Consider the following 23,621-nt stretch of genomic DNA (forward strand, 5'->3'; position numbering starts at 1 on the left):
TCATAGTATCAATTAAATGAAGGAAATGATCTATATGAATAAAATAGTAAAAGATAGGAGGTATTTCACAGATTCCAAAAGTGGTTTCTAAAAGGAAATACATATCATCATGCCTTTACTTATTCTTTCTGCCTTAATTTCTTGGAATAAGAAAATATAACAACAAAATTCCTGAGTCTAAAGTATGATATCAAATCAGATACCTGGAAATGAAGCAGTTTCTGGAGAAGAGTGTTTCTTTAAAAAAATTGTAAAATGCTATTTCACTCAGAAGTTTCATGTGAGGTATAATAATAGAAGGGAGACAGCAGAATGAACTGGCAAACAGGGGGCATCTAGAGAAAACTGCACTGTCAGTTCGTGTAGAAGATGACAAATACGATCAGCCTCATCTTTTCTCCCCAATGTTTCCAGCCAATGTTACAAGAGGCATTTTGTCATTTTATCGCCTCTTTCATTTAAGCTATCCATTCAAGAAACACTAAGCACCTGATATAATGCCAAGCTAACACACAAGTCTCATTCGAGTTCAACCCATTTCCTTTGAATCATCTCTTGTAATTCTCATCTTCTTAATTCCTTCATATTACTCCCTTCAATCAGCACTTATCATCTTCAAATATCAAATTATAAGGGGACTTACACTGGTATCCCGGTCAACTATCCACAAGTTCCCATAAAAAAAGACACCTTCTTTATCTACCTTTAAAGAAAATTGAATGCTGCCATTATTTCAGGGGAACTTAAATATCTAAATATCAGGGAGAATTTTTATATGATCTTCATTAAATTAAAATAGATGCATTAACTGACCAAAGAATATGGGTGATGTTACATCCTATTTTGCATTTATCAGCTCCATATGAAGGAAATAATTTTAATAGTCTGCCAAGATGTAAAAATTAGAAGCATCATATAAAACTACTTGTCAAAACTGGCATGCTTTTCTGAAGCAACAACAGCACACTGCCTCAAATACATAACAAATGTAAGCGATTATCCTTAATATCATTAAAAAGTAATGAAATAAAATCCTGAATTAATTATATAGAGGTAAATAGGCAACTAATCCCACCTGAGGGTGTATTACATGAAGCAGAAAAGAAAAGCCACACAGTATCATGTAGAAATGTCACCCTGAAAAGGACTCTGGTTCAGATAATACTAAACTAGTTAATAAACTAAGAATAGGTACCTCCATCACTCAACTAAACATGTGAAATCTTTACTGGCCAATTTAATGGAAAAATAACACCACTAGTTGAAAAGTAACTTGGGCATTAACTTCATTATTTCTGAGGGTGGGCAGTATGACAAAAATACAAGTATTAAAATCTAGGACAAGATAATGGATTTCATACAAACAATATCTAATACTGGCCCCAAATCAGAGTTTTAGATATGGTAAAACTGAGAACTAAAAAAGAAGGGCTGAAAAAACTTATTTGTCAGAGACATTGATATATATATTGTTTAATCTTTGTAACAATCTTGTGAAGTAGGTAGTTCTACAGACAGAAAGGGGTTTCCCTAGTGGCTCAGTCAGTAAAATCCCCTGGAGAAGGAAATGGCAACCCACTCCAGTATTCTTGCCTGGAGAATCCCATGGACAGAGGAGCCCGGCGGGCTACAGTCTACGGGGTCGCAAGAGTCAGACACAACTGAGCGACTAAGCATACACACACGGACAGAAAGTGGATCAGAAAAGTCAGGCTTCTTGCCCAAAGTCACACAATTAGTTTAGTGGCAGGGTCAAATTTTAAAACCAAATTTGCTTTCTCTGAGAGCTATTACATGGTACCAAAACAGAATGAATCTGTTTCAGAAGTACATTTTGGAGAAAAGTTATTACCAGAGATAGAAATAAAACAGGAGGCTCTGGAATGCATTTCATGTGTGGGTGAAAAGCAGGAATCTATTATGAAAATAAACTGCATTTTATTTAAATATTTTACCATCTAAAACATACTGTATATGTTGTATCTCTATCCCTGAGAGGGAAAGAAAATGAGGCAGAAAAGACTGGATCTGTAATGGACAGATTGTATGCACTACTCCCATATCAAAACACTCTTTTTACCCACCCCTCACTCTTCTATTCGATAGGAAAAGCATACTTAGGAAATTGAGCTCTGCTCAAAAACAGGACATAACTGATCCAAAGAATAGAACAGAATAACCAATCTTTGATAAGGAATCACTGAGAATGGCTATGTGGTCTAATTCTGGCCAATGAGATGCAAAGTGTTCTTGAAATGATCAATAAGTAAGGATCTTTGTCCTCTACAACACGATAAATCAGGTATTTACTGAGTACTTACTATATATGCCAGCACTATAGTAAGCACCTATACCGTTACTATATAATGCTTTTCTTTATGAAACATGAAAAAGAAATCATTTCACTTTGATCACACCTGGAAACCAACGTGGAGCCAACATAAAACAAACACTGGATCAGTTGTATCAACCAATCCTAAAGGCTGGACTTTACATTACTGAGGTACATTTTTTGTTGTCATTTTAACCAGCTTCAGGTGGGCGTTTTCTGAGGTTGCAACCCAAAGCATCTATACCAACACACTGTGCTAGGTAGGAAACAACTTCCTGGAGTAGAAAAGTGACCAGAGGCTCCATATCCATCCATATGAAGGTGAAGTACTAGACAGGCCACTGGAGGAAACTTGGAGGCTACCTACGGGGAATGAGGCATATCATTCCTTCTGATTCCTACCTCCACTTATACTAAATGCTAAGCACTTACAGTAATATACTGAAATATGACATCTTCAACTACAAATGTTGCCTAAAATTCTCTTACAAACAGACAAGGAATAATGGAGAGAGAAGCCTTAAAAAGCCAATGTCAAGATGAGATAAAAATTAAATGAAACCTTCTCATTTCATTGAAGAAAAATATCAAGGACCCCTGAAATTCTTTTCTATGTTCATAAAAATGAAACAAACATCAGAATGGTATCAAGTATTTTAAATAAATGGAAGAAAGGCCCCAAACAAGAAGACTACACTTATTAAGGCAATCTTGCAAAAATCGCTATGACTTGCAAGTCTGTTAGCCTTTAAATATACCTGAACAAATGAAAAGTTGTATACAGGAAGGTTTCTGTTGAACATGAGTAAGCAAGAACACTTTGAATAAGTCATGGAACACTGCCCAACAGTTTCCCCTGATTAAAGGAGATTTTAAATATTGCCACCTTCATGCAAAGAGAGCTTTGCATCCATAAAATTGTTTAAGTTACCACTATACTGATATTCAGAGACAGCCACATACCATAATTTGGGACATATCTGATTACTTTTTCCACTCAAATATATTTTCTAAGCAACATTTATCAAACTGCTACCAGAAACACTTCTGCTACACACAGTATACATACTGTGACAGTTCTGTAAAACACTCGAGTAAGTTGATTTTGTATTATAAGTCATTTAAATAATCTGGTTTGCTAGTATACGCTGCGACGGTCCAACAAGAAATCAAAATATGCAAGGTAGAATATCTGAACTAGTTTTCCATTTCAAGTCCACTCATATGCCAAAATACAGTTTGAGACAGGCTGCTCTAAGCTTGAGGAAAACTGATTAACTTCTCCACATTACTTACATTTGCCCTAAGGCCTATTCCTCAAAGTGTACTCAACTTTGACAATTGTGTGATCTGAATACTTTCACAATCTACTTACTTTCATGTTTTGTGGTGTATACCTCTCTTTCATACCAACAGCACTGTTCAGTATAAACTCATGAAAGACAGAAATGGTATTTGTGATAGTGTCTACTTTACAACTCTAGGGCAATTAGGCATTCCTAAATCATTTTTTAAAATTTCAGTAGTACCTTATTAGTGAAATCAAATTACAACCTACTGTAAAGCATTATCTTTATCTGCCTCCTAACCCTTCAGAATGAAGAAAGCATAAATGGAGATATTTAGAACATGGCAACCATTATAGTCATAAACTCACAAAAAATTAAGCTTTTCCTAGAACTTCTAATCCTTTCAAAAATCAAGCCTTTTGTCAAGCAAGGAAGCACTATTTTCATGAAAAGCCTGGTAATACCTAAAGTTATGGCATAAATAGCACAGGAAACTCAATGAAAAACTTGAGAAATGTTAAAATCTATAGAAAGTAAAATATTTAAGCAACGATGTGCTATTTTGCCCAACAATGTTTATACTCACAAACTAGCAGTTGAAATGACTACCAAAGAACACACTTTTTTTTTATAATTTAAGATATGAGACATGCTCTGTTGGTAGAGGTGGAGTCACACCTAGTGAAACCCATGCAAGTAAATGGTCAAAGATGGGGTCACAGATACAGAATCACTGAGCAGCTGTTTCTGACCCATCACAAACAGTGGAGTGATTCAGATGTTCAAATGGAGGTTGAAACCTTTACCCTTTCCTGATGATAGACCACAATTCAAACTTTAAAAAGAAAAAAAAGTTTACTAATATAATTACCTGCTTATGTCTTAGCATCATAACTACTTTGTACTCTGAAACCCAAACATATGCATCTTCCAGTTCATAGCTGATAAAAGCTCTTTCATCTAAATTTTCAAATTTTCTTTTCAAGTACCAATACAAATTCCAACATTTCTCAATGTTCTAATATTTGACAACCCCCCTCAAAAGCACAAAAAATGAAACACTGTATCTTTGATAAAACCCAACAACCTACCTTTAAACTAGACTCATAGTCTGTGTTCACTTTGAACATAAGCCCAAGCCGTAAATGAATTTCCTTGGCTCGACAAAAGCTGGGATCAACATAAAGCACCTCCTGAAATGCTTTAATTGCCCTGAAAGAACATAGACAAAAGATATCTTTACTTTTTAACAATTACATGAATTTTTGCATGGTAGCACAGTAAAATTTCTGTTTTACGCAATTCTGTTTTAAACGAAATGCCAGTTTTATAAAAATGATGTCAATGGATAGCATAAAAAAAAAAAGACTGGGAAGGGGTTTCTTGAGTTTTTATGTAAGTGAAAGTGTGTAATATAAAAAGAGAAAAGGAAGATGAGTTGAATTAATTCTTAATTATTCAAATAATATTTTATGGCTTAATAAAATTCTCAGTGTTAATAACTGATTTCACTGTTTCTGGAATTTCCTAAAGGAGAGAGGATAGAGCAGGTGGATAGTTTTGTTTTTGAGGGAGATTGATCCTGTTTCTAATCTATTCCATAAAATGAAGTCTTCTTTTTTAAAACTTTTTATTTCTTTCATATTTAGGTTTGCAATCCATATGTACCTTATTTTTTATATAATGTTTTCTCTTTCTATACAGATATTCGATAGCCCCTACATCATACATAGAAAAGACCATCCTTACCACAGCTCTACAGAGCCACATTGTTCTAAATCAAATGTCCACATCAAACATGTTGATCTGTTTCTGGGCTCTCTATTCTGTCACTTGATGTGTTTTTAATACAAATTCACATTTTATCATAAAAAGTCTTAATGACCAGTAGAACTTATACAAGAATGAAGGAACACTTTTCACTGAATACATTTTTATATCATTTGATCACATGAATGTTACTATGCACTTAAAAATAAAATTAAAATTTTGACAAAGAAAAATGTCTCATTTGAATTTTGAAAATTATAGTATCAGATATACAGTATTTTAGGCATCATTGTATAGCTCTCTACATGATTTAAGGCTTATCTCAAGTACAGGCTAATAAATTCTTTGCAAAGCTTTTTATCAACTATACATTGCTTTTATTTAATCTTAAAGGAGGCTACCTGGAATGTTAGATAATTCCAAAATAAAAGTCAATCTTTTATATAAAACTTCAAAATATCATAAAATAGAGCAAAACAATATGCCCTATGTCTTTAAGCAACTTTATTTTGACTTGTGTACTATCTATCCCACCTCCAGAAAAACTGTGTATTTATTATAATATTAAGAGTTCTAAACAGTAATATTTATTGTGAGGAGTGGGGGCAACAGGTCTGGTATCAGATACCTTTACATCTGGTTAAATAATTTCTTCCTGAAAAGGAGTTCAGCATCTCTGTGTTACATGGCATTTCAAATGGGTTGGGTTATTTATGTATTTTGCTATCTAGTGTGTACAGACAGAAGAGGGGAGTCAAAGACATGGTAAGAAAGAATTCATGTAAAATTTCGAAGAAAATTACCTTTCTTATTCAAAGGTTGCTTCCTGCTCCTCTCAATCAGACTTCAAGACACTCATCTGCATACTGCTAAGGTCTCTGTACTTTTCTCAAACCTTTCTAATAAGAGGAGGTGCAGCTTCAGCCTCTGTATTCTCTTGGTCATGTCTAGAGGCACCATTTTCTAATAGAATAGATTGTATGCTCAAGCAAGTGCATGTGTGTGTATGCGTGTGCCTGTGAGAGAGTGTGTGTATGTTGGGGGAGGGGCATAAAAAGGTTAGAAAGAGAATAACTGCAGCAGTAAATGATACCAATTAAAAGGTAAGATGTGACTGGGAACAGGAATTCAGGGGCTTTTGGAAGCTTCTAGGGTGATAGTAGAAGCTTCTGGGTTGGGAAGATCCGCTGGAGAAGGGATAGGCTACCCACTTCAGTATTCTTGGGCTTCCGGTGTGGCTCAGCTGGTAAAGAATTCACCTGCAATGCAGTAGAGACCTGGGTTCGATCCCTGGGTTGGGAAGATCCCCTGGAGAAGGGAAAGGCTACCCACTCCAGTATTCTGGCCTGGAGAATTCCATGGAGGTCACAAACAGTCAGACACTGAGCAACTTTCACTTCAGGGCAATAGTAATTTTTTATTTCTCAACCCAAGTGACAGTTCTGTTTATTTTATAAATAACATGTAAAGATGTAGAGTTAAATGTGTGCAACTTTAAGCATATTTTATAATAATAAGTGCTTCATAAAGCCCTAATTAACCTTACCTTATGATATGGGTCAGAGAACTCCTATGGAATGGGTCAGAACTAACCAATGTGCACACATGCTAATTAAAAATCCAGGCAGGAAAGAATGGATCAATGCATATATATATATACACACACACATTGTACAGCTGAAACTGACACAACCTTATAAACTATATTCCAATAAAAATTCAAAAAAACAAAACAAACAAAAACACCCCACTCCACCCCCCAAAAAACCGAGGTAGGTCTGAGACATATACATGAAAGAAAGAGAATGGAAATGGAAGGCAGCAAAGGATAGAAAGATTAAAGGAGAAAAAGAAGATAGGAAGAAAAACAGTCCAGGAAAAGGATGTATGCAAAAGGGAAGAATGAAAACACAAAGCATCAACAGCAATCCTTCAGGAAAAATATTTCCTACTCTGTCTCAGTTTCTATTTCCACCCTTTGCCCAACCTTTGATAAATGTGTTTTATTTCATAGGTGCCTTTATTTCTTAGTTTGAAATGTTACACAACTACAAAGAAATGTAGGTTTATTTTAACAAGTTCTCTATATAGGTTAACATACTGGGATTAAAAAAAAAAAAAAAAAAAATAACCTATCAGCAAAACCACATGTTCCAATACACTTGTCGGGGCTACACCTTACTGCTCTTTAAGGACTATTACAAGTGCCTATGACAAGGTTGAACAATATATATCTATTTGTCAAGTTCTCCAGGTTGTTTCAAAGTTTCCCTCAAATTCAATACTTGCAGACTCAGTCTTCAATATCTCCTTAGTAGATAACTGAAACAGACTCCTTAAAGACTCCCCTTGCTCTGCTCTGGCTTGCCTGTGCTTCCTTAAATATGTGGCTCCTATGACTGCCTACTAATAATCATGATACTCAAGTCAAATCTCCATATAGCATTTAAGGTCTGTGAGCAGTTACACCCATTCCCAGTCACGCCCTAACACTGCTCCTCTTCACCTGTGAGCTGGCGCATCTCAGCAACTCTTTCATGCAAATATTAGCCCTCTTGCTTTCACTGCTTCTCCTGAGGATAGTCTCCTGACCTGAAATATTTTCATTCTTCTGCTTCACTCTAAATCCAATATTACCTTTAAGACTCACCACCCAAACTCAATACCTTTTTTTTTTGCTTAGTGTTAACCAGCAGTTAGGGCCACTCTATAATCAAATCATTTTATTCTCTACTTACCAGAGTCCTATCTCCAGTTTTTACAAGTGGTCTATTCCTTGAGGTCTACATTCCTATTTTCAAATACTCCAGACATTACAGGAAAATGTCTAGTATCTGTTTACTGGTGTCATCACTTTCATAGTTAGCAAACTGGACTTCTTTTTGAGGGTGTGGGAAGGGACACTCCACAGTCTCTTTACTGATCAGAGTTCCCCTGAGCTAACAAAATAGATCTAAGTTCATTTTCATTTCCTTCTCTAAACTTTCCCCATCTTTCTCTCCTATGTGTTGCTTCCACCCCTTGGGGGTGAGAGAACAAACAGAAAAAAGAATGTGTTTTTGTGTTAGGAGGGGGAGAGTGCTGTGTGGAGAAAATAGGTACAACTCAGATTATTCTAATTTTGGCCATCATTTTAATACACTCGTATCTCACTCACCAAACCATATGCAGCCAGAACATGGTCTCTGTAGTGCAAGTGAGACTAAACCACCAACACATACAAACTCTGCTGACATCAGTATTTTGATCAACAGACAATTTCAGAACATGAGAAATGGCTACTTAAAACCATAGAATACTGTTAATGATATAATGCTTAGAAAGGCTTACAATTTTCAAATATTAAAGCATAATCTCTACTAAAATAAAAGTGCATATTACTATGCATAACTATCCATGCATTTTTTTCCTTAAAATCTAAAAACGTTTTTTTAATCACCGTAATTATACCTACAGATTTTCAGTTTAAAATTTTACATTTAATGTTAGACGGTGCTAACAATTTTCAAAAGGAAATTATAAAAAACTAAAACCTGGTAGAACTTTTTTTTTTTTTCATTTATTTTTATTAGTTGGAGGCTAATTACTTTACGATATAAAAATAAAAGTTCTACCACAAAAAAAAAATTAAAAAAAAAACAACAACAAACAAAATCCAACTTAAAAAAAAAACTAAAACCTGAATAGCACTACCTACAAAAAACACACACGTTGACTATATTTTAAAGCAATGTTCATTTTTAATAAGGTTTCTAGAAAGTCATTTTTTAAAAAGCCTCCTTTAGAACTGTACCAAACTATAGAAAAATAATGATATTAAGTAAACATCCTGGCACAGTTTGAGCACATTTAAAGAGACAAAATAAAACTTTAAGTTCTCTGGAGCTAATAAATGTTGAGTCCAGAGATTTCCCTCAGGCATATCTGACGGGATAAAGAAAGTAATTTCACAAGTTTTCATACTAATAAAAGAGAGAATACTTTAGTTCTAAATCAGTAATAACACATACACAAAACAAATAAATACTTCCATACACACACACACACACTTACGAAATTTAGACGTTCCTTCTAAATGAGACAAATAGTAAGATTTGATGAAGAACTCAAAGAGACAGGTAAGATATTTAAAGGTAGAGGTAGAGAGGGAAAGAGAAGGCAGACCAAACAAAGTAAATGGCACAAAACAAGTTACATGGGTAAAAAATGCTCAAGAAATTTTCAACAAAATGTTAATATAGTAGTGACTCACACAAAGAATATATTTAGGGGAACAATAAGGGTAGAAAGATCATTTGAGGTTGAAACAGAGAGGATCTTAAATGTGAAGCTAAGTTAGAAGTATCATACATTGGTTTATTCACATTGACATTTGCTAATGTATTACCTCTTGGGTCTTTTGCCCTCTTCAGCCAACTTCATTTCATCACTGCAGACAGTGGGATTTTTTTCTCCTCTCCATTGTAAAGTTTATGTTTTTATTCATAATTTCCCTGAGGCTTAATCAGTCCAAACCCTTCCAAATTCTCTCTGGCAATCTATGTGTCACTGGTAAGCATCATTTTACCAAAACTACCTTATTTATCTGCTAGTTTTTTTCCAAAACAGAAGCAAACAGAATAAATTCAACATACGTTAACATCAACTGCTTTATTTTAATAGTAGTATACTTAAACTCTGGTCTAAGAGAATTAGTTTGCATGATGATAGCTCAGAAAACATATATTAAATATAAAGTTTTTGCCAGACTCCATGTTAAACAAGCTTCAAGGTCAACAGTGGTTATCTCGACTACATTAGGTTTATGTTTATGTTTGCACTCAAAGCAGTGACTTTACAAGGCAAGCAAAGATTACTATACCCTTAAGAACACTTGGTAACTGGTACAAATAATTGGTACACTTGTAATTGAAAATGAGTCCTGGAGAAAATTCACTTGTAACGTGTTAACATCTCTGGTCTTTTTGAACTCACCTCCATCTCATTACCCTACTCCTTGCTGATGTCAACATAATAATAATCACTACATCTCCTTACCAGGCCTTATCAATCAGATTTGGGAAGCTAGTTTCCAAAATCCTCTGCCTCTGGCAAAGAATTATTTAGCTGTTAAATCTGCTACCATAAGATCATTCTGATATTGATCAGTGGGGATACAAAAGGTTACAAGCTAAAGAAAAAGGAATGGTCGGATTTTCAAAGGGGTATATTCAGAAATATGGCTACAAGTTATAATAATTTACTACTGTACATGGTTCAATTTTTTTCACTCAAAGATATAAGTTTCTTATTATAAAGGCAAGGAAAAGCTCAGTTCAAGGTGACCTTAGCAATTTGCCACCCTCATGAAGTGAAGACATGGGCATGAACATGGAAAGGAACAGCTTTATAGATGCTGGTTCTAGGTCTCTGCTGCATGTATTTTACTTCGGGCTTCTATGTCTTCCTTCCTTCTTCTGGATATATAATTTTTAAGTCTGGTCACAAGTTATTATGTATGATAATAGTAAAATTAAATAGTTATGATAAATCTACTGAGAATTTAACAGTTGCTCTGTTTCTGACACTGGGCTCCTCAAATTGAAAGTAGAAAAACTCACCAAGTTACTGAATTGACTCAAGAGGCTAACATCAACTCAAAAAAACAGGGGTGGGGGGGTGGTGCTCAAATTAATAGGGCAACAAACAAGACAGATTAACAAGATAAAACCCATAGTTGATAAAATTGCTCTTAGTAATTTATTAGGTCACTATCACCAACTCCAACATACATGTTGGTTGCATGCTTTCTTCCCAAATACTTAATCTAATTAAATACCAAGAGACACCATTTCCAAATATTAAACTCTACTTGAATTATAAATGTTCCAGAGCTAGACCATTCTGAGCTAACAATACAAAAAAAGGCATGCCATACCTTTCTCTGCAAATATTTTTTCAACAAATCCCAAAGAACTTAAGTGTGTGGGGGGTGGGGGGGGGGGGGTGGGGGCTGCTCCCAGAAATTAATAGCTACCTATAAATAAAACAAAAAAATCCCCACACAAATTTAGTCTTAACCTAGAAGTTCCTATCCATTAAGGCTATACTCTAAAACTCTCACCAAGCACCTACTCCAAGCTTTCTAATTTTGTGGCTGTTCAAGTAATAATGAGGTAAGTGAAAGCAAAATTGGGGGCAGTTTGTGAAAGAACATTTGATCAGGAAAACAGAAAATATACATCCATAATGGATTAAGAGAGAGTGTGAATGACTTCCTTGGTGGTCTAGTGGTTAAGAATTCACCTTGCAACACAGGAGATGCACGTTCGATCCCTGGTCCACGGAGAAAGATCCCACATCCCCTGGAGCAGCTAAGCCCTCACACCACAACTACTGAGCACATGTGCCACAAGTAGAGAGCCTGTGTGCTACAACTAAGCCTCGAGCAGACAAAATAAATAAATAAATAGATATTTTTAAAAAGAGAGAGAAGGTATGAGATATATCATTTTAGGGAGCAGCTAGAGCTGAAACTTAAGACATGAGAAAATGGTAGCCAGGACATGATCAACAAAACAGAAGACACTTGGTAATTCAGAGATTGTATGATTCTTGTATCATTTCATTAAGGCAACTGAAGGACACAGAAATCATATGTAGATAAAGAATCAAAAGATACAGTTTTCCACACTACAAGCCCCCTAACCTGACATGGTTACACACTTTTTAATGCAATCCAATTTTGAACTGATGATGGCTTCACCTCACTATTGATTTTATGCTTTTATCTGTGATCTACAGAGAGTTCACAAGTTATCACAGGTAGGTGAAAACTAACTCGTGTGAGGTATACCTGTCCATTTCTAAAAGTGTAGCGTTCCTTGCCTTGAGTTTCACCTAAATTATTTCTGGCTGGCCATAAAGATTGTACAAATGCATCCAGAATAACGATTAAAAATAATGACCTATCAATCTTCAAACTTGCGGACAGACTATAATAGACAAAATAATTAGAGTGGGAAATCTGAGCATAAGCTTGCTTCTGCAACCCAATTACATAATACTGAGTTACACACACACACACACACACACACACACACCCTCTTGTTTTCTTCATCTATAAAATTAAGGGAGAAAACTAATTAATCTCTAAGGCCACTTCGGGTTCTAAAAGTTTACAACTGTGAATTCTATAAATAGGATCTTCAAGAACCTAAGAGATTTTAAAACATTCCTACTCTACTCTTGATGATACATGATACACTGCGTACATAGTTAGGAGGCTTAAATTTCAGATTGTTCTACAACAATGCATAATTTAAAAGAAAAATATTACAAAACTTCTTTATAAAGACCAATTATAGCTTTGTAAAGTTTACCATGAAAATGAATGATTTGAACGATTCTAATACTCTATCCACACAGGTGATCTCTAACCGTGCAGTGCTTCCATTGATGATCAAAAATCAACAGGACCAAAACCAAAGACGAAAGAAAAGGCATCTGGGAAAAGTCATTCATGTCTGAAGTTTCCTCTTTAGAGCAATCGTATCACATCATTGCCAATGCACATTTAAAAGCTCTGTAATAAATATCCACGGTGCCCATCAGGTATATGACAGGGTTATAACCTTTGGTAAAAACGTTCCTCTGAACTTTCTCAGCACTCACTCAAGCTTAAAATTATGGAGACTAGAAAGGACTCTGACAAAGTTGACTACAATTCAAAAAAAAAAAGTCTACATAGGGCTTTACAGTTTACAAAACGTACATTATCTCATTTGATCATCAAAACTCTATTAGAGTAGAAAAGGCAATTAATTGCAATGTACCTAAAACACACACACATGAGCAAACAGATCAAACTAAAAGTGCTGAGAACAGAATACCAATCTATCAACTATGTTATTTCCACTAGAGAATGCTACTGTCTTGTCTGGTAAACAGAAAAACAACAAGGGGGCAAAGGCCATAGTAACAGGGTCCTATATACTTTATCATTTATAAAATCTTACATATTTCTATCATATTTAATGTCTGACTCTGAAGATGGTATCATTATTACTACTTTACAGAAGAGAGAATTGAGAGTTTAAAATTTAGTCCATAGTGTACTAGTGTGTGTGCATGTGCGTGTGTGTTTTGGTGAAAGAGGAAGGGAAGGAGCAGTCAATATGTCTAAAAGTCTGAAAAGCAGATACTTGTCATCATACATCACTTACCCACAAACCTTGAGAACAGAGAGCACAGTCATTTCCTGGTTCAAATAACCTGGGGACCACCAGGTATAATAAAGGTAACAGGAATCCCAAAAGCTTTCTAACCTAAGTCTTCTTTATACCAGATTCTTTTAGGAACATATTCATTTTTAATAATCTAAGGTGGGTTAGTATCTCTAAAGGAACAAAGTAATAATTTCAAGAGATTATTGGAAAGTATAGGCTTATTGATATTAAAATATTTTGTATTTATTACACATACATACACACACAAACAGAAAAATGCAAACAAAAGCTATATACTGGAAACAACTGGAGTTACTAGTTTTACATCAACTTACCACTGAAATGCATTGTAATGGAAGTAGACCAAACCAAGACCATATAAAAAGGCAGCATTCTGAAAAGAAAGGGAAAAAAGAGACTTTTAAGAAAAGCATTTATGTCTAATACATATGTTATTATAAAACATAGTATCCACAATGTTTTAAGTTATTAACACTCTATCCTGCATTACAATATATTTATAATATCTCTTTAAAACACCAAAATAGCTTAAGAGTCAACAGATGGCACAGAATCCAATCAACTTGGACAGATCCTGTGGTTTCTTTTCAATCAAACTTGTCCTAAAGTAAAAACTCTGTCAGCAACATACAGATGGCCAATGGACATATGAAAAAATGCTCAACATCACTAATTATTTGAGAAATGCAAATCAAAACTACAATTAGGTATCACCTCACACCAGTCAGAATGCTGCTGCTGCTAAGGTGCTTCAGTTGTTGCCGACTCTGTGCGACCCCATAGACGGCAGCCCACCAGGTCCTCTGTCTCTGGGATTCTCCAGGCAAGAACACTGAAGTGGGTTGCCATGTCCTTCTCCAATGCATGAAAGTGAAAAGTGAAAGTGAAGTCACTCAGTCGTGTCCAACTCTTCAAGACCCCATGGACTGTAGCCTACCAGGTTCCTCGTCCATGGGATTTTCCAGGCAAGAGTACTGGACCAGTCAGAATGGCCATCATTAAAAAGTCTATAAATAACAAATGCTGGAGAGGGGGTGGAGAGATGGGAACCCTCCTACACTTCTGGTGGGAGTGCAAGTTGTTGCAGCCACTATGAAAAACAGTGGATGCCCTCAGGAAACTAAAAGTACAATTACCACATGATCCTGCTATCTCACTCCTGAGCATATGTATCTGGACAAAACTGTAATTCAAAAAGATACGTAATTCAAAAAGATGCTCACAGGAGCACTACTCACAATAGCCAAGAGAAGTAGACAACCTAAACGCTCATGGACAGATGAGTGGATAAAGAAGATGCAGTACTATATACAATGGAATACTACTTAACCATAAAAATAATTTCATTTGTAGCAATATGAATGCAACTAGAGATTATCATACTAAGTGAAGTCAAATCAGAAAGACTAAGATCATTAAATCACTTATAATGTGGAACCTAAAACATGACACAAATGAACCTATGATACAGAAACAGAGAACAGACTTGTGATAGCCAACAGTGGGGGCAGATGGACTGGAAGTGTGGAGTTAGTAGATACAAACAATTACATCCAGAATGGATGGACAGTAAGATCCTACTGTATAGCACAGGAACTATATTCAACCATATTCAAAGTCCTGGGATAAACCATAATAGGAGATATTAAAAAGAATGTATATATATGTACAACTGAGTCACTTTGCTATACAGGAAAAATTAACATAACATTGTAATTCAACTATACTTCAATTAAAAAAAAAATCTTTCGGCAGAATTCCATAGACAAATTGAAAAGAAAAATCTGTTTTTCAGGAATAAGAAAATGCTTGAACTATGCTATCTTATTCTCTCTTGCTTGTATCTATGTACTCTTTCTCTGGTTCTTTCTGACTGGATTTAATTCTATGTTCAGTGTTGCCAGGAAGGTAGTTAGAATTCAAAGTAAATGCACAATATAAACCTATAACCTATAATTTTAGTATTAACAAAAAATTTTAGCATTAACAAAAAACCCACATGCTAAAATGACAGTCACTTACATTTGCGGCTATAAACATCAGTGATTCCTTTTGCATGCACTACAAAACAGAGATGCTTATCCAGACTCAATACAACCTCCAGCCCCCATATAGGAAACTAGATAGCTACTCTTTTTTTCAAAAGGGGCAAACAGCTGAGTACCTACTATATGTTATCCAAATTCTACATTCCAAAACTTAAAAATTTTCAAACTCTTACTAAAATATATCTTACTGCATTATTTTAGGTTATATTTCCTCAGAAGTACACCCTGAGACAAAAAGGTTTTAGTGTAAGTATTTTATTTGGGAAGTTAGCCTAGAAAACACCAGTAATGGATTTGGAGAAGTAAGGCAGGGAAGGGAAGGAATCTAATAAAGGGTGTAGTATGGATGACTATGGGCTTCCCAGGTGGCTCAGTGGTAAAGAATCCGCCTGCCAATGCAGGAGACATGGGTTTGATCCCTGGGTCAGGAAGGTCCCCCGGAGAAGAAAATGGCAACCCACTCTAGTACTCTTGCCTAGAGAATCCCATGGGCAGAGGAGCCTGGCATGCTACAGTCCATGATATCACGAAAGAGATGGACACCACTTGGTGACTAAACAACCACAACATGAATGGCTATGCAGCTGTGGGCAATAGGGACTCAATCCTACTGGGAATTTCTAGGAGACAGTAAAGAACATTCTCAGAGTCATTCTGTGCTAGGGGTGAGCCAACTATAGTCCTTATCCCACAACTGCTGTCACTCAACGACTGCAGAAAAGAACCAGTGATATTTAAAGTCCAAAGTATAATAAACACCTGGGCAACTTATTGGTATGCAGTTATTCTTTTAAATACTAAAATCTGTTCTAGGGTCATATCATATATTTCCTTTGCATTCTATGTACCCTTCTGGAAGCACTGAAAAAGTTTTCTTAAGTATAGCTTAAAATGCAATAAATATGGAAATTTAATTTCATTAGATCCTCATTACCCTCAAGTCCCTGAATGAGAAAACTACATGCGACAGGGGTATTCACAAAGATCTCAGAAAACATCGGATTCAAAAGTTCATATTCGAATTTTTAAAATTTAGTTGAAACTGGCTTCAATCAGGATCACTCCTTTACCACACCCCACCTTATCGCTGAAATAAAGTGAACTTTTACTAGGTGTCAAGGACAATACTCAAGGGTTGAACAAGCCGAACTGATTAAAATGTACTATCTCCCACACTCTACTGTGTGCGTAGAGGGGGGAGGTATGATATTCAGAATACAAGAGTAGTTAATTCAAACTGTTCTACCCAAGAAAGTCTAGATTTGAAACACAACTGTCTCCCTAGGTGGGAGAGATGGAGGGGAAGAGATCATAGTTGAATAACAATAGATAGCATCTTTCACCAAATTAGGTAACTGCCCAGAGAAGGTAGTGTGGCATGTGGTAGAAATATGAGTTTACTGAGGCATCTTTCTGCTTTCAGTACATATCCTGCATTCTCTCGACTTTCTCTGTTCATAGTTCTTCCTTCCCCCTCCATGAAAGTTTATTGTCACCACCGTGCCACTGTATAAATTTTATCAATCCATCTAGATCTAGTTAACATGCCATTTTCCCTACGGAGCTTTGTTGCTTTTCCCACCTCAAGCCAGAGGTAATCTTTCCAGTCTCTAAATTTTGCCTTAGTACAATGTCCCTAGCATGCGACATGGTACAACAGTAAGAATTTTATGCAAAATGCTAACATCATTTCTTTTAAAAGGTTCTAATATGCTGGACAGTGCATTAAAAAGTAGAGACATCACTTTGCCGACAAAGGTGCATATCGTCAAAGCTATGGTTTTTCCAGTAGTCATGTATGGATGTGAGAGTTGGACCATCAAGAAGTCTGGGCGCCAAAAAACTGATGCTTTCGAATTCTGGTGTTCGAGAGTCCCTTGGATTACAAGTAGATCAAACCAGTCAATACTAAAGGAAATCAACCCTGAATATTCATTGGAGGGACAGACGCTAAAGCTCCAACACTTTGGCCACCGGATGTGAAGAGCTGACTCACTGCAAAAGACCCTGATGTTGGGAAAGACTGAAAGCAAAAGGAGAAGTGGGCAGCAGAGGATGAAATGGTTAGATACCATCACCAACATGAATTTGAACAAACTCCTGGAGACAGCTGAGGACAAGGAAGCCTAGAGAGCTACAGTCCATGGGGTCTCAAAGAGTTAGTGACTGAACAACAACAGCTCTTTGAGGTGGCAGAAATTTAAAAAATCAAGCAACTTGCTCAAAGAGACAGTGGCAGACACAGGAACTGAGTCTAGGTCTGCCTCCAAAGCTGACTCTTTTAACTCCTATATTTTTGTTATTTGTGTATTGACTAACCTACATCCTATCAGACAAAAAGGTAGTCATCTCTGTATTACCTGTTATCACCTAGCATGCACAGTGCTCTCCAAAGGTTTAGCAAACTGCATCACCAAGTTCGGTGTCAAGTTCAATTCCCTGGGTGACATGGAATTAGTATGAGGGAGAGTCCCTATTAATCAGGTGCTTATAAATCTCAGTAAGAAGGCAAGTCTCATTTTTCCATAATAGAAGACAATGTAATTTGAACATTTATTGAGCACCTATTATGAGTCATAACAGAGTTACTGGCACTGGGAAGACAGAAGTGAACAAAAAAGACAAAAAATTCCTACCATCAATGAATTTATAATCTAAAGACAAATGATTATGAAGTTACATGAATAATGTATTCCAAGCTGTAACCATTTAAGAATTAATTAAGGATTATATAATAAGGACTAGGAAAAGAGGTGGAACCTGGATGCTGTATCTTAAGGATGGCTAGGAAAGGAGAAGGAAAAACAAGCCACCTCAGCCAGTGCTTCTAATCCATACACTTTTGGAAATAGTGACCTGGGGCTGTGAATGGCTTCATGCCCTGATAAAAATGTATTCCCTCCCAATGTATACTCTCATCAAAAATGCCAATAGCAGCCACACTGAGAAACATGGGTCTAGGCAGAAGGATGACCTGAGCAAAGGCACTGATAAGAAAATGAGTTTAAATGTAATGAAGTCATTCTTCAATCTACTGTGAGAAGTTAGGGGAGTAGCTTTCTGAGAAATGTGTTATTTATAAAACAAACTCCTGCTTCAGTCCAAATCCTTAGAGGTTATTAGAGCATCTCTATCAGGTATCAGCAAACTATGGTCCATGGGCCAATCCAGCCAGCCATCGATTTTTGTAAATAAAGTAGTACTGAAACATAGCTACACCCTCTCCATTTATTTACTTACTGTCTATAGCTGCTTCCAGATCCAACAGTAGAGCTGAACAGTTTCAACAGAGACTATCTGGCTTATGAAATCTAAAACAGTTACTCTGCTGCCCTTTACAAAAGAAGTTTATCAACTTCTGACCTAGACTGTATTACAGTACTCATCACAATCCCAAATTAAGAAATTATAACAGTAAGATTACAATCCATTTATATTGAAGGCTTTTATACTATGTCTAAAGTTATTCTCAAGGATGTGTGGTTCATTAGGTCAGCAGTTGGCAACCTCATATTAGACTCTCTTACTGCCAAATTTTCTTAAATCTGTCTATGAAATCCCATAGAAGCCACTGCCATCAATCCCCTTTTTCCTGGCTATTTCCATTGAGAAAAAGTTGGTGACATAAGAGCTCTTGCCAATGAGATTTCTACCATGGGGTCTCTGAGAAAGCTTTTGCTTTCTTTGCATAAAGAACAGAAAGTTTTTGCTTTCTTCTCCTTCCACCTCCTGTTAGTATGTCATGGTCACCAGAGTGAGGAAGGTACTAACAGTCAATCAAACTGGGTACTCTCCACCTGTTGAATGTACTACAAATACCTGAAACTCTATGAATCTTACATTGTATGGGAGACTCTGATGCTACAATAGGAATCTCACCAGTTAACCAAGCCAAAAAGTAATCCTACTTTTCCTCTCTTACCTCCTCCCCACCAATAAGCCAAATTCATCCTTTTCACAAAGTTCATTTTACAATCTCAAAGCTTTTGAATCTATCCCCTTCTCCATTTTTACTGCCTTTCCCTAGGTAATTTAGGACTTTGCTTTTGTCTACTTGGCCTGTTTCAACAGTTTCCTAACTCAGCTCCCAAACCTTAGCCTCCCCTTCCATACCCCCGCCCCCCATCCTTTTCAACATACTTTCCACACCACTGCCAGAGAGCTTGCAAAAACGCAAACATTTTTAACTCTTAAACTCCTCTGAAGATTCCCTACAACCTAGCCTGACTATAAAGGTCTTCATTTCATGACTCTTGCTCAACTTTCCCAATCTCAGAGCCACCACTTCAACTAGGACAAATAACAGGCTGACCTATGAATAAAATATGCTCTTACACATTTCCATGGTTTTAAACACATTTGCTTCCTTTGCTGAAAAAGCCAATGCCATCGTTCCTTCAACTATTTCTCAATTTGGCAAATTCCTAGCCATCACACTCATCACTCATCTCTTCTTTCCACAAGTATCATTATTATCTGACACATTCCCAAGTGCAAACAGAGTTAAGCTTTTTGAAACAAGTTTCCAAATGAATACTCATGTCTATTACAGATAGGCCCTTTATCTCCTCCATTAGAAATGAGCTTGTAAAAAGGTAGAGACAGAACTCAAGTCATCTTTTGATCCCTATGGTAAAGTAACAAGCATATAGAAGTTATTGGGGAAAGGTGTACTGCTGAATAAATCAGTATCTTACAGCCTTAAATAACTTGTTACACATTTTCATCGAAGAATTTAATACTTTGCTTAATCAGTTTACACAGAATCGTTTCCTTAATACAGTCCAAACTACCTTTTGGACACCACAGTTCCTAGTTACAATAATATATAGCAGAAGAGGTTGTTAAAGCTCATTACATCAATCAGGTCCAAAGTATAGCAAGAGAGCAGAAGTTCTGCTTCCATGAAACTAATACAACATTGTAAATCAACTATACTCCAAAAAAAATTAAAAAAAAAAAAAAGCTCTGCTTCCAAAATCTAGGCATAGTATTGTATAGTGATCATGAAATCAGGCTACAGCGGCCATCACTCTAGTCACTTGTCACATCACTCTAGCCGCTTGTCACTACTGACTCCTAAAGCAAGTTAACTGAGTCATAATTTCATAGGGTTATTTTGAGGAATTAAGATCATACATGTAAAATACTTAAAATAACAACATGACACTTGGGATATTTGTGAGAAGTAAAGGAGGCAATGTATCTATCACCAACAACAAAACATATCTAGTACATGGTAATTGCTCAATGGATAGAATATGATACATAAAATTCTCAGTAAGTCTCACATGCTGTAAAAAAAAATTACACATTAAAGATAAGAAGATTCAAAAACAAAAGAGAGCTGTGGACAAGACTACTCAAATCCCATGCAACATAAGCAGAGGATTTCAGAAGTAGTAACCAGAACCTGGAGACAGCCTGAATCACTCAAGCAAGAAGCTCAGCATGGTGATAGGCTGTCATGGTCGATATTAAAAATGAACAATGAAGTTGCAATGCTGGCAATCGTTTACTTAGAGCAGAGCTGGCAGGTGCTGAAATGATGAAAATAGCTATGGATGTGCCTTTCTGAGGAAAAGCCCTGGATAAAGATACCTGTGTTTAATTTTCTTAAAATCTACACAACAGAACTCCTGCTACCAGTGCAGCAGTCAAGCTGAGAGTTTTTCCCTTTCCTACTTAAGTTCATACTTACACTCCCCATTTTTCCCCAGGAAAAAAATTTAAGTGAAACAACAAGGCTTTCACAGTATATAGACATAATTCCCTTATTTACCAATAATATGAATTAATTTCTATTATTAATATAGTCTATTTTGCAACAACATTGTTTGCAGTCCTATTATCACGATCAAACAAAATAAGACATTTCTCAGCCTCTCTTGCAGCTGAAAGTTTTCAAATTACTACGTTATCCTAAGTGAGATGCATATGAAGGGATGTGTAAAATCTCATGATTCCCTTCAAAGAAAGGCTGTTGCACTCTGCTTTCTCTTCCTCTGACCAGGTCCTTGGAATGTAGAACCAGCTCCTAGGCATTAGATAAAGACAACTCAAGAAAGAAAAAATTCATACCAATTTCAATTATGAACAAAGATGCAAAGATGTTACATATTAGCAATCCCAATCCAGATATAACTAACTAACAACAATAAAAACTTACTGCTAATTTGAATTTACTTCAGAAATGCAAGACCGATTTAAGGAGAAAAAACATAAAATTATCTCAAAGGATACCAGAAAAGTATTTTCATACAAAAGAAAAATGCTGACTTTAAACCGAAAATTTTTGAAGTTAGTTGTCATTAGAGTAAGGATGTTCATTTCCATTCTTAGACTGTTATTTACAAAAAAAAAAAAAGAACTTAAAATAATCATACTTCAAACATTTAAAGTAATGTAAATTATACCTCAAAAAAGCTGGAAAGAAAAATCAGCTATTTTTGTGGAGTTAATTAGTTTATGTGGAAAAACAAGCAACAAAGAAAGGACAGTCAGGGAAACCCTAAAAACAACAATGGGGAAAGGATGTTGTAGCAGTACCACATACATACTGTATATGTAGTATAAACATGGGCTTCCCTGGTGGCTCAGACGGTAAAGAATCTGCCCGCAACGTGGGAGACCTGGATTCGATTCCTGGGTTGGGAAGACCCCGTGGAGGAGGACATGGCAACTCACTCCAGTATTCGTGCCTGGAGAATCCCCACAGACAGGGGAGCCTGGTGGGCTACAGTCCACTGGGTTGCAAAGAGTCGGACACAACTGAGCAACTAAGCACAGTATAAACATACTGCAAAACCGATACATGTAAAATTAGTACAGTATTAATTCATGCACAGACTAATGAAATAGACCAGAGAAACTATAAATAGACAAATCTGCATATGAAAATTTACCATACAACTAAGGCAACATCTCAAATTAGTAGGGAAAAGATGAATTTTTTTAAACAATATATTGTATTGAGATAACTAACCACAGGAAAAGAATAAACTTAGATGTTCCACACACTACAAATTAGGGATAAATCCCAAATGGATCAAAACTTAAATTAAAAACCTAAAACTATTCAAGTACTAAAAGAAAATGTAGGTGAATCTGCCTAACGTCTGGAAGTAAGGAAAAAACTATCTTATGATTCAAGATGCAGATGCAATTTAGGAAATACTGAAAAGTTTGACTAGATAGAAATAACTTCTCCGTGGGCAAAAACAAACACAAAAGCAAATTAAAACAAGTGGAAAACTGCAACTTTTATCACAGATAAAGGATAAATATGCATCATACATAAAATATAGCTATATAAAACAGAGAAATAAAACAACAGTCCAAACGAAAAACTGGCAAGAGAGATGAACAAATATTTTAAAGAAAATACGAATAGTCTTTAAACTTCAATTAAAAATTCAATTAAGAAAATGCAAGTTAAAATGACTGGAGACATGATTTCTCATTCATCAGATTTCACAAAAAGTCTAACATAGATTTTCTTAGTTAAGACCAAGGAAAAACAAGAGAGCTGAAATGAGTGGTTCACACAGTGTGTACCACTCACTAAGATCACAGCAATCCCACTTATACCAAAGAACCACTAACAAAAATACAAAAAGAAACTTGTACTATTTATTGCAGTACTATCTGTATCGAAGCAACTGACTGAATAAACAATGGAAGAAATCACCATGACATGGGATTAGGCAAAGGTTTCTTAGCTACAAAACCAAAAGCACAAGCAATGAAAGAAACAGTTGAGAAACTGGATGTCATCACAATTTAAAATTTTTGCACTTCAAACTATACTGTTGAGACAGTGAAAAAATAAGCCACAGATTTTGAGAAAATATTTACAAATTATATCCAATAAAGGCTTGTATCCAGAATGTACAAAGAACTCTTACAACACACTAATTAAAAAAAAAAAGTAAAAATCAGCAAAGGGTTTAAA

General features: G+C 35.8%; 1 protein-coding gene across 13 annotated transcripts in view; it reads right to left on the minus strand.

The window, feature by feature from the left end:
• The window catches only part of KDM6A (lysine demethylase 6A), a 180,377-nt gene that overhangs the window by 86,406 nt on the left and 70,350 nt on the right, over window positions 1-23,621 (minus strand). For all 13 annotated transcript variants that reach the window (XM_043896416.1, XM_043896413.1, XM_043896412.1 and 10 more), the window contains exons 5-6: window positions 13,934-13,992; window positions 4,713-4,833 (exon numbers count right to left, since the gene is read on the minus strand). In XM_043896416.1, coding sequence (XP_043752351.1) covers window positions 4,713-4,833; window positions 13,934-13,992 — 180 coding nt within the window. The remainder of the gene's footprint in view (window positions 1-4,712; window positions 4,834-13,933; window positions 13,993-23,621) is intronic.

Source organism: Cervus elaphus, chromosome X (assembly GCF_910594005.1).
Source record: "Cervus elaphus chromosome X, mCerEla1.1, whole genome shotgun sequence".
Lineage (NCBI taxonomy): Eukaryota > Metazoa > Chordata > Mammalia > Artiodactyla > Cervidae > Cervus > Cervus elaphus.